Raw genomic sequence first — 13446 nt, forward strand, 5'->3', positions numbered from 1 at the left:
ATGCATTAAGAGATGCTCGTAAAAACTGAGAAGCAGGAGAATATTATTTTTTAAAAACCAAGCATAAAAATTTTGAAAAATGTTATTTTTCAAAAACTGAAGCCATATTCAAGTGTTGCCTCCCTTATGCTATTTTCAGTATTTTTGACTGGTAAGATTTAAAGGAGGGAGCTATGTGATTGAAGTTAAGAAATGGGTACACTTTAGCATTAGGAGATTGAATAATAAAACTAAAATGATTATATTGGACTTGTAGAAATTAAAGGAATATTCAGCAGAATTTTTTTTCAGGTTTGACCAAGCAACACACAGGAGCTTGGACAGATTAAATTGATTGCCTTGGGATAAATCCAAAGGTCAGATTATTATTTAAAAGAAGTTGATTGATTTACTGTAGAAAATCCCATTCAACATAATTAATAAGACTACGTTCCTGGTTTCATCAGAGATTCTAATTATCCCAACCTACTGACTAACCAAGTGCATCCACTTTTCTCACTTCTTTATCAGCCAGAAAGGAGTTTTAAATACTTTGAGGTTAATCTTGACACCCTTAAAATAGGCATCATCCTTTATTATAATTTCCTGCATGAGTTTAAAAGCCAAACTTAAAACTTTCTGAAAACCATGAAGGAGACAAAGGATGAAGAGCTTGTAAAAACCAACACAATTTGATGTAAGAATGTAATCTGATGGTTGAATATTTGTTTCATTATCTCTCCAGTGTGGAATAACAGTTCCTAGGTCCATAAAACATTAACGACAAGATCCTTGAGTATTAGGTAATGTGACTATGGGAATTTGTGAAAAATAGAAAGTTCTTATTACATTCCTGAAATGATTCAAAGAGGAAAACTATTTTAGTATAGGTTTTGTATGGGGAAAAAATAGTTAACGATCTACGGAAATAAAGACTCAGAAAAAGGAGAAATTTATCATGAAGAATGGCTTAGACAGAGTGAAATACTTTTGCAGTAAAAAGTAAAGAGAATTGAGAGGGTATTTATTTTGGGTTCTGTGGCAATCTTGTCATGTTGGATGAACAGCAGATATCCAAACAAATATATAGTTTAAAAGCAGGAGTTTTGAGTTACTAGATTATATGTTTAGTTTGGAATCTAATCTTTTGTAGGATATAAACTTTAATTGGATCTAAACCTAGCCCAGTTTTATATATATATATATATATAATGTTTTCTGAGGTTCTCGCGGGTACTTGTATGTGGATCGTTGGTTATTCGGGTTTTTTCCCGCGTAAGATTGGAAGTATCTAGGCAGTATCACTTCATCGAAACATTGCCTAGATACTTCCAATCTTACGTGGGAGAAAACCTGAATAACCAAAGATACATACACATATACATATACATATACATATACACATACATACACACACACACACACACACACACACACACACACACATATATACACACACACACACACACACACAATATATATATATATATATATATATATATATATATATATATATATATATATATATATATATATATATATATGGCATTCAGCTTTGTTCGGGTATTTTCCCACGTCATTGTAGTTGTGCTTTTAAAGTTGTAGCAACGTTTGGCAGAATCTCATCTGGCATCATCAGGCTTCTGTATAGTGTTCATCTGTGAGTCAGACTTTCTGAAACCACTGTAAAAGTCTGACTCACAGATGAACACTATACAGAAGCCTGATGATGGCAGATGAGATTCTGCCGAAACGTTGCTACAACTTTAAAAGCACAACTACAATGACGTGGGAAAATACCCGAACAAAGCTGAATGCCATACATACATACATACATACATACATATATGCATGCTTTTGTTTACATATTACTCTGAGCATTACAAATACAGTAGAAAAAGTAACAATTACAAAGAAATATTACTAGACGTGTAGTTACTGGGATGACAAAGATGGACAAGTTTTGAATCAGAGAAGCATCTAAGTTGACTAACTGTGACTTCTACCTTTTAATTACAAGCTTTATTGTCCCACTTTCCAGCTTAATACTGATTAGTTATTTTTTAAAAAATTGAAAAAACTAAAAAAATTGTTTAATCATTTAATCAATTCATAATTTTAAAAGGCCTTAAGGTTACACTATTTGAGATGCAAAAATTGAGACAATCGCTCCAGACTGCAGCAAAAAGAGTTTTCTGTGTATCTTTATTGTCATTTAGTATTCAATTTGGATTTTTACAACCTACATATGGTACTGAAGTTCTACTTTAAGATAAATTGCAAATGAGGTCTCTTAGGGTTTGAAACAATTTGTTTTTCCTTATCCTGAAAAAACTTTCAAATTTTTAATTAGTGGTTACTATTAATTTATTTAACATGACCTTCCACAATTAAAAAGCTTTAAGACTGCTATAGAAATCATAGTTATGTTGGGAATGTTAGGAACTATAGTCACAGCACTAGTAGAGGCAACCCACCAATTAAATGTGCTTACTTTGCATCTTCAAAGGTCTTAATAAGAAATAACCAGAATATATAATAACTCAAGCAATTAAAAACAAATAAAGTAGCAATAGCAGTTAGACTTATATACCACTTCATAGTGCTCTACAGCCCTCCCCCAACAATCTGGGTCCTCCTTTTACTGGCCTCGGAAGAATGGAAGGCTGAGTCAATTGAGTTGATGAGAATAGAACTGCTGGCAGGCAACATAATTAGGATGCAATAGTGCATTCTATGCAATAATAATAAAACTATATACAAATATTTTCTTGTCAAGGTAACTTTTGTGTATATTTTACCATGCAAGGCTCTTAAAAGCCAAACTCCAGATAAAATGCTGCTAGAGCTACTGAATGACCTTCATATTTTTTAAAATGAAAACAAATATATATCGACCAAGTTAGAAGCAAATCAGATATCCATTTCACCAACATATACTCATAATAACATTAGGATTTCAGATATTTCCAGATTTTAATATCTGCATAAAATGCAAACAGCATTAGCCTCCAAAGAGTCTAATGCACTGAGGGGAGAGCACAAAAGAAGTTAATTGGCTATCTCTCTATGAGAGACAATAGGAAAAAGACAAGCCAAACAAGATATCTAGAAGCTTCACACTGCAAAATAACATGGCAGTATTTCAGGGAATGGAAAAGATGACTCCTTGCTATTTACATATTAGGTGTACAGTAAATTAGTTAGACAAAGAAGCAACACATTGTACTGTAGTTAGAAGTAGTTCTAAAGAGGCTAAAATGCATAGTCATCTTCATTTTCAAATCCATAATTTATTTCTCTTAATCCAATGAGCTAATTTAAGCTTCAACTTTTGAAGAATATAATGTAAATCAGTTAATCTATAGATTATTTTTTTGGAAATACCTTACATAGAAGCACTCCTGTAAAGTCATAGATATTTAATTTCAAAGAGCAATGGCCTTTTTATTAGAATGTACAGGTTACAATCCAATCTTTGACAATGTAAGTGTTAGAATCTTAAATTTAAACAATATTAATTAGGTTTTTTAAGAAAGGTGACACAATCTAATAGGAATGTAAAAAGATATAGCAAACCCCATTGCTAGAAATACATAAACCATACCATAGTTGCCAAACATTAAAATAAAATGGCAAGGCATTAACTTTATGAAATTATGATTATCTTTCTTAAGATCATTGCAATCCTCAAGAGGCAATTCTCTGACAACATAAAATAAATAATTAATCTTGCTCCAGGATAAAAGCAACCCTTAGTTAGCACCTTCTGAGAAAAACATGGAAGTAAATGGAAGAAAACACTCAATTCCCTAGGATATAAAATACAAGGCAGTTTCTGGCTAAGTTCCTGAGTAGAGCAAGCATACTAAAAACTGCCACAGAGAACAACACATCTTAAACTTTTTTTTTGTTTCTGTTACTGGGTGATTCACAATCCTGCTAAGCTCTTAAAGCTTAAAAATAGTTTAGTAAACATACAACACTGAGTTTACTTTGGCAGTTCTCTTTCTGACTCATTTATGGGATGATTTAACACTATTGTACCCTGCTTTCTCTTCTTCACCATCTTCTGCTGCTCCTCGATAAAAGGATTTATTTAACTTGGTCAGACAACTTTTAAAAAAGGAAGGGAGAGGAGAAAGGGACTTTGAAACATGACCTACCCAAAAATGATTAAGAATTAAGCCTTAAGGACGCTCTATTGATCTACAGGCTTCCTGATGAGCATCAGGCTAACAATTCCATTTAAGAAGTGAACAGCCTTTGTTAAATAAACTTGTCTAGAAAAACAGTGAGATTAAGTTATATAACCATCCTGTCCAAATTCTATCATGATCTGTCACAATATACCACATGACAGCACATAAGACTTAGAAAAAAAATTAATACAAAAAAACCAAAGAAACACTGACAATATTTTGTAAATATTAAGTAGAAAGGGTGGAAAAAGCAACCTAAATTTGGAAAAGGGAGGTGGGAATCATTGTGCTTTTGTTCTCCCTCTTAACCTACATATCCACACAATCTTATCTAGGAGAAAAGGCTTAATTCCTGACACCTTCATCTACATATTTGGTAGTGCAAGAACCTGTTCTAACAATCTTAGGCTTGATTCTCTACAAATCTTGCCTCATTCGGTTTGGTCTGCAACTGCAAATATGTTGGAAAATTTTTATTGACACCAATGTCTTAGTATCACAAAACACCATGGTTATCAGCAGAAAGTTGGATAGCAGTGTGGAAGGGTCAATTTCTTACTTGAGTCCATAATCTGGCTTTATTGATAGAAGATTATAGAACCCTCATCCTTCTTTTCTATCCATTTCACAGCATTTGCCAGGCATTTACCTGCTACCAGCATTCATTAGATCTTATTTTCTAAACAATATTAGTGAGAATAAAGCAAGTTTACTTAACAGCTGCAGCCCCATAATGAACAGAGAAGTAATAAAATGTTCTCATTGTAGGTAGAATTTCTCACAATGACTGCACATGATGTTGAGTTGATATATAATTTCTAGCCATCTCTAATGCTTTGGATTCTTGCTTTGAACAAGCAGGAGCATAGACATAGCTCTTAAAGCAGCTGTACCTTTTTTGTGCGTGTGGCAGCTGTAAAGAAAAGCCATATGAACTGGAAAAGTTCCATAGCACAGTGCAATTTTAATTAATTCCAGTATAAAATGTTATGAATATTAGATTGAACATATTTAATGCTGATAACCTAAGTGCTTCTTTAAAAAGGAAAGACTTTGCTGATAATTACTTTATGATGTTATCACAACCTAGCATTTATTTGTTTGTTTACTGTTTATGAAGCATTTGTAGTTCTTCAATCAGAACTGATTCTAAGTGATAACGTTTGGAAAGAATTAAATTTATACATCAAATAATATTTAAGCAACCATATCAGAACTGACAGAGATGTTTTTCACTTCCTAAAGATGCTTACCTGCACTTTTTTTAAAGCTACTGGCACACCATCCAACAAGCATGTAGCTCTGTAGACTTCACTAAACTGTCCACGGCCAATCTTCTTTTCTATCCGAAAATTGGCTAAAGTATTGTAGCCCATGTCAGGTCGTAAGGCTTTCTGCAGGCCAAGAAACAAAAACAAACAAATAAACTTTCTTTTATCTCCAGTGGAGCCAGGTGTTCCGAATATTAACTCCAGAAAAATAAATGTGGGAGGGGATATATTCATGAAAAGGTAAACTTGCCTGTAGTGACAGGAACAAGGAAATACTCTTTACTGGCAGCTATACTGATGTGGGTACTTGAAAAACACTAAGCAGTGTTTGTTCTGAGTTTGAAATGCTCACTTGAGAAATGGTAATATTATATACATACTTGAGATAATATATCTAATTTTAAAAATGAATTCTAAGTATCAGTAATTTCCCACTTAAAGATCTACAATTCCAGCTATCTTTTTAAAATAGACAAACACGTCTATGTTGACAATGGAATGCTTACTACATACTTTTCAGGTTCAATTTAAGAAACTAGCTTTGGTCTTCACAGTCCTAAGAGCCAAGAATAATGGTTATGAGCAGGGAAAGGGAGTACAAGTTCCAAATCAACCATGGAGTTCACCAGATTGTCTCAAGTCAGTCTCTTTCAGCTCACAATTATGTTGCAAGGCTGCTTAAGTATTTCGTAAGAATGTAGTCGTTGTTAACCAATACAATAAGGTGCCATATGAAATGGTAAGTTCTTGTTAATTGGAGATCTTTAAACTAAAGCTATGCTATCATGTTTTAAAAACTGTTCTAGTGGTTCTTGCACTACACAGGGGGTTTGATTAGATGCCACTGAAATCCTTTCCAACTTTATGATTTGATGAAAATGTGTTTTGTTACACATTACACTTAAGGACAACATGGAAGGTAAAGGTGCCTCTTGATCTTTTCAGTTACCATTCCTTGCTATTTGCCATGTTGGGTGGGCTTAATGGAAACTGAACTAAATAACTGAGGATGCCAGACATGTGTCTGGCTTGGAGATAGATAGATGGATGGATGGATGGATGGATGGATGGATGGATGTTCGTCTATTGGTCAGTTTAATATTGTTTATACAGGTCTTACATTCAGAAGACAAGTTTCTTTTGGGCTACAGCAGATGAAGAAAAAAATATGAAGGAGAGATAAAAACCAGCATAGTGTTTCATTACTCGAGAGAAAAAACTAAAAGTTTAACTCATAACTGATACAAATACATGGAATATGTACTGAACCACAATCAGAACCTGTGTGAAAACATTACGAAAGAGATCAATTTAGTAACCCCTACTGTACTGCTTTAAACAAAATCAAGAAGATAAGCACAATATTAGACTCTAGTTTTCCTCCGCTTCTATTCTTGATGTTCTTTTACAATTTACTATTTAAAAAGACACACACTTGATTAATACACAGCTGACATTTTATATATATACAAGTAAGATAATACTCCAGACCAGCGGTCGCCAACCGGTGGGCCATGAGGAAATTTTGGTGGGCTGCAGAGAAATCTCACCCCCAGAGCACCCCCAAAGCAATTAATCCAGGCTACGTAGAAACACAAGGCTGCTCAGCCCACATGGCCCGCGGGAACCCTCCCCACCCACTCACTCCTTACCCAACAAACTTGTCTGCTAAGTTGCTATTTTTCCTTTTTCCAACCATCATCTGTTCTGCTCTGCCGGGAGATTTAGATTAGCTAGGAAGCAGGAAATGGTTGGATTTCTTGCTTTCTAGCTAAGAACAGCCGAACCTCCCTTAGGACTGAAGGTTTGCTTGCAAGCAAATTCAGAGCAGACTCACGGCAAGCAAATTTGAGAGACTGAGCTAGCCGATGGCAGATATGAATGATTCTGTGAGCAACTCAATCTACTTGCTTTGCCTGATTTTGGATAAAAGTTGCTTTTTTTAATAAAAAATTCAATATTTACATACATGGTGTGTTGTGAGTTAATTTTGTGAGTTTGCTTGCTAGCAAATTTTATGAATTTGCTTGCTAGCAAATTTTATGAGTTTGCTTGCTAGCAAATTTTATGTGACAGACTGAGCTAGCCAATGGCAGATAGATTTCTGAATGAATCTGTGATTCTGTGAGCAACTCAATCTGCCTGCCTGCTTTGCCTGATTTTGGGTAAAAGTTGCTCTTTTTTTATAAAAAATTCAATATTTATATAAATATTTGTAATATTTACATACAAGCCATGCCCAGCCGGTCACATGACCACCAAGCCACACCTACAAATTAGGACACACCCACAGAACCGGTTAGTGGTCCCTGGGATCTAAAATTATGAGTTTGGTGGTCCCTGAGGTCCAAAAGGTTGGCGACCCCTGCTCCAGGCTGTACTCTGTTCTATTATACTGTATACTGTTTGTACATTAAAGTTTTACAGATTTGTCCACTAAATACAATAGTCTAAATTGAAACAACAACAACAGCAAAAAGATCTGGAGGAGAACAACAATTTTCTCATTTCTAGAGTTTATATTGCTCCCCTCCCAAAAAAGTGTAGCAATTCAAAATGATTTGGGAACAAAAATACTCCCTTTAAAATTTCAACGGCTACTAAAAATCAACTTTTGACTCATTGGTTGGTTACTCAGCCCCACAATCAAAAATATTCACCAGATGAAGCAGAGACCAAACATGGAGCTGCTTTGATAGGAATGGCAGCGTACCAATTCAGGAAAAAACATATTCCAAGCGCCTATGCAGGTTTAATGAATTCAGCCTTAGCAGTTAGAGAAACACATTCAAACTTGGGGAGCTCTCTCTTATTATTCAAATGCTCAGGCTACAGAGAAACGGGATGTAGCTTCATTAAGTTTGGAGTATTTCTGAGGTTGTTTAACCAGCATATATTTCAAAATTGGAATAGCGAATTGCATCCTCTGTCTGCACAACAACTTGACAAACATTAGCATGAACTACTAAGGCAGTGTGACAGCCGCCTGCTGAGAGCAAAGTCTCCCTAATGTGTTTTGGCATGCAGGTTTGTAATCACACATTTACATATGCAATGACCTACATTTGCATGTCAGATCACACACTGTCTGGCTTTATTAAGACCGGGCACCTCTCTGTGTTTGGCGGCCAGAGTGGCGAGAGAGGGCCAGAGGGTGGTAGGGTTTTTTGGCAGTTGAGAGATGAACTGCCAGTGAGAATTAGACTGAGATAGCCTGAGCATTAGACACTTCATTAGAGGTAATCTGTTTAACAGTGGGCACTGTATGTAAACTTCACAGCCCATTTGCAGCATCTTCTCTGCCCACCCAACCCCAGTGGTCTTCCTTCAAAGGGCAGTGTGGCTGACTGACAGCTTGTCTCATCTGCTCTCTTGTTGTGTCATACAATTCAGACACAGAGACCTGACATGAGAAGCAACATAGCTGCACATCTCCAGCTATATAGCAGGACTCCCTCCCAGACATAAAGGAATTTGGAAAAGGAATAAACTCATGGATAATAGGGCCATCAGTTGGTCAGAGAACATATTATACAGCAATGATTAGACTGCATTGCAACCAGGCATATTTTTTAAAAAAACAATGGTGGTATCTTCTCTAGTATCTAACAGGGTTTTTTTTATTATTATTTTTTCAAATAAAGCAGAAATTCATATACTGAACTAAAATGACCTATTTTAACTCATTCCTATGTTCAAAATAAATCCATAGTTTGTGATTGAGAGTTACAAGAACAGACTCTCATTCTCCTTGCCTTGTTTGACGTCAATTCTTCCCTCTTTTCCTTTGTCAGACCACAGTATGATTTGCCTGGCACTGCATACAAAGTCCATAAAAGAGACAAAAAATTGCCAAATGCCATCTGAAGTGTAATCAAACAAGCACCAATCCATAACAAGAAGCACAAATTTTCACACTATACTTACAGGGAGGAAAACATAACCACTACGTAAAATGTATTTTCAGTCCAAATTCGACTATTTCGTTGAATTTGGTGCCTGTCAACAGCCTTTCCACTCCTTACTAAAGAATTGCACCTATAGACCAGGTTTCAGCATTTTAATTAAATGGTTGCATTCCACCACAATGGAGGTCCATTCCTCCAACAATAGTAGGGCCAAACACTTTTATGAATCCCTGAAAATGATGCTTGCAAAAGAGAAAGAGAAGCACATTCTTGCTAATGATTTCCAAAATCCAAGAGGTAACTTTGCTTTGTTAACCATGACTTTCAATTATTTATAGCTGCACTATTTTGTACTGACTTAACGTTCTGTGGACCTAACACAATACTTTTTCTCTTCTAGGACAATAGAAGACAGTTTCCCTTGGGACTATGAAAAAACACTGAAGGGATACCAGTTATATTGGCACATTATCTAAAAATCACCTTGCATACTGCCTTATTCCTCATTACTGCTGCTCTGATTCTTTATATTCCAGAGCTTTTATTTTTATGTCTGGTATTATTCAAGCACGATACAGGTTTTTTTTCGGTCAGCTAAAGTGCCAATATCTGTCTGACGCAAACCCTTTCACAAATCAGAGAGCAAGGACAGTCTTCAAATTTATGATTTAACATTCTGCTCTGCAGCAAAAGCCACAAGGCCACATCATCTCTTGCAGATGTTTAATCACACTCTCCCCTTTCAGAAATTATGATTGCAACATTCTATTAAGCTAGTCTTTCTTTCATTGAATTTATCTTCACCAGTCCTGAAGCATTTAAAAAACTGCTCTGTTCAAAACAGAAGAAGGTATACTCTTGAAGCTTAGATTGTTGAAAAATAAAATTTCTATGTCACTTTCAATATGAAGAGTGGGAGTGGGGTTCTGGCAGAAATACTCACTTGCAAGCACAACCTGAAGGTAAAAATGTTTTTGTTACATTACGTTGAGCAACTTCAACCTATTTGCACATTTCTATTCTTCTCAAAATACAACAATAATCCCGAAGATTTGAAGCAGTGGTGGGATTCAAATTTTTTTACTACCAGTTCTGTGGGCATGGCTTGGTGGGTGTGGCAGGGGAAGGATACTGTAAAATCTCCAGTCAGAGGTTGTATTTGCCAGTTCTCCGAACTACTCAAAATTTCCGCTACTGGTTCTCCAGAACTGGTCAGAACCTGCTGAATACCACCTCTGATTTGAAGCAATTCTGGAGCCTGGCTGAATACTAATATGAGAACATATCACTAGAAACTAAAATACCTTTGAAAAAATACACATTTTATAGCAAGTAACAAAACCTATCCACTTTAGCAAATAGGCAATAGACAGTAGATTCAGTTACAGGAATATGTTGAAGGGTTTTTTCTAAAAAAAAAAAATCTGAAGTAAAGAAGGTAGACAAAGAATAAGATTGGGTTATACAAATTGTGATTTAAGGTTTTTCTTTGGAAACACCATTGTGGTAAAAATCCCTTTTCTCCATAACCTAGTTCTTCCAGGGATAAACTGTTAGCTTTACAACAGTTTATCCAGGGATAAACAGGTAGCTTTACAGACTGAGCTGAAAATCACCAATCTCCAGCTGTGTAAACTTCCTACAATTTCTCAGCTTCATTTGGTAGAATACTCACAATGCTCAGCTAGATGAGAATCTTCACTGCAGACAAGAAGAATGAACTCTTACCAACAGACAGAAAGCCCACTGTAATGTGTATACTTGTGTATATTCTCAATGGGCTTTTTCCTACTGCCCTTCCAAATAAACTTAAAGTTAATTTAAAAGATCCATATGGCCATCCATCTTAGACCACAAATCTGGGCAGCTTACAACAACAATGTATTTGTCATCTCCCTTAATGGCCTTGGACAACTGTGATACATTTACAGAATGCTCCTCTCTTGCCTGAGAACCATCAATTCCCACCCCGTGAGCCTCAGATCTCACATTATGGACATCTTTGCTGGAGCTGCAGTATAGATAAAGTCACTACACCCAATGAAATTAATTGCAATTAATTAATTGCACACTTAGGTTTTCATCCAAAACAAAAGGTAAAAGAATATAGCATCAGAGATTTCATTTTAAGGGAGGAAATACTTCTTGAAAACATAAAATTTGTGTCATTTCTGTTAAGGTGACTTCTAGTTTCAGGAGAATTATTTAAATTTGGCTTCAAAAAAATAAAAGTATATCAAAAGTTATGCTTTTACTATGTTCAGTTTTAGTTATATAATCCTTGCAGGGATCTCTGTATTGGATGAATTACAATTTTGATATAAGGCTTCAATTTTGCAGTGCTCTTTCCTTTCCTTTCTTTATTATTATTATTATTATTATTATTATTATTATTATTATTATTATTATTATTATTATTATTATTACTATTATTACTATTATTTTATTATTGACAGTGTTCTTCATTACCCCATTTCAGCCCTGCCCATGTTCCCCATTCACATTTCCACTGATTCCAGAAAAGGGAATCAGAATAAGATTTTGGAATAGATAATAACATTGGCATTTAAAACACCTTTCAGTCTATACCAGTGGTAGTCAACCTGGTCCCTACCGCCCACTAGTAGGCGTTCCAGCTTTCATGGTGGGTGGTAGGGGTTTTTCCCCTACTTTATAAATCACTATTACTGTGGAACCGGTGGGCGGTTAGAGAAAATTTTACTACTAACAGAGATACAAAAGTGGGCGGTAGGCATAAAAAGGTTGACTACCCCTGGTCTATACGATAACAGTTCTTTTAATATTAATGTACTCCTGAATGACTGCTTGTACTAGATTATCTAGATTAGCTTACCTGTGGCTGAAACTGAGACGCAGGAGGACCGGGCAGACCCTGTGATTGTTCATCCATTATTTCAAACCACAATCCTTTTGAATAACCTGCATTAAAACAGGATACAATCAAAACAGATTTTACTTGCATTTTTATGAGAAAAATTTACAGGGTTAACATGAGCAAAGGATTATAATCGTACTATTGATAAAAGAGGAAACCACAGAAAAAATAGTGAAGTCAATGTGTTTACATACAGGAAGAGCAAGTTCAGTCAGCCAAAGAAACATGAAGTGATCTTTTGCATGTAACCTTTAGCCCAAGCTTGTATTTAAATATCTGTGCCCCTTTTTCATTTCTTTTCTTTTCATTTTCTACAGATGAAAGCTGGCTCACAATGTCACCTATACAATCTTTTTGGAACTACAGAGACAACTGCAGGATCCAAGGCATTCATCACAATGATTAAACCAACATTGTGCTATACATACAATATTTTAACATAAATACAGTATATTCAGAAAGTATTCAGACCCCTCTCACTTTTGTATATTGTGTTATGCAATACTTGGCATAAGTATTCAGCTCCTTCATTCAGTACTTTGTTGAAGCACCTCTGGCAGCAATTACAGCCTTGAGTCTTTTGGGGTATGACACGACAAACTTTGCACATCTGGATTGGAGGGGGTAGGGGTTCTGCCATTCTTCCTTGCAAATCCTCTCAAGCTCAATCAGGTTGGATGGCGACCGTCAGTGGACAGACATTTTGAAAGATGTTCAATAGGGTTCAAGTCAGTGGCTGGGCCACTCTAGGACATTCACAGAGTTGCTCCTAAGCCACTCCTGTGTTGTCTTGGCTGTGTGCTTAGGATCCTTGTCATGTTAAAAAGTGAATCTTCAGCCCAGCCTGAGGTCCTGAACGCTGTGGAAAAGGTTTTCACTGAGGATATCCCTGTACTTTGCTCCATTCAGTTGTCCCTCAACCCTCGTCTCCCAGTCCCTGCTGCTGTAAAACACCTCTACAGCATGATGCTGTCACCACTATGCTTTACTGTTGGGATGATATTGGGCAGTGCCTGGTTTCCTCCAAACATAACATTTAAAACTGAGGCCAAAAAGTTCAATCTTGGTTTCATCAGAGCAGAGAATCTTGTTCCTCACAGTCTAAGAGTCCTTCGGGTGCTTTTTTGCAAACTCCAAGTGGGCTTTCATGTATTTTGCACTGAGGAGAGGCTTCCATCTAGCCACTCTGC

At 35.9% G+C, this 13446-nt stretch overlaps 1 protein-coding gene across 4 annotated transcripts in view; it reads right to left on the minus strand.

Moving 5' to 3' along the window:
* NEK7 (NIMA related kinase 7) overlaps positions 1 to 13446 on the minus strand; it is a 63515-nt gene that overhangs the window by 45697 nt on the left and 4372 nt on the right. For 3 of the 4 annotated variants that reach the window (XM_026671736.2, XM_026671735.2, XM_087960782.1), the window contains exons 2-3: positions 12215 to 12300; positions 5435 to 5575 (exon numbers count right to left, since the gene is read on the minus strand). In XM_026671736.2, the coding sequence (XP_026527521.1) occupies positions 5435 to 5575; positions 12215 to 12271 (198 nt within the window). In that variant the 5' untranslated portion in view covers positions 12272 to 12300. Of the gene's footprint in view, positions 1 to 5434; positions 5576 to 7104; positions 7256 to 12214; positions 12301 to 13446 lie in introns of those variants that run through there. The other variant, XM_087960783.1, reaches the window with a different exon arrangement.

This window comes from Notechis scutatus, chromosome 3, assembly GCF_049901735.1.
Source record: "Notechis scutatus isolate UNSWTSFEM ecotype Mainland chromosome 3, rNotScu1.2, whole genome shotgun sequence".
NCBI lineage: Eukaryota > Metazoa > Chordata > Lepidosauria > Squamata > Elapidae > Notechis > Notechis scutatus.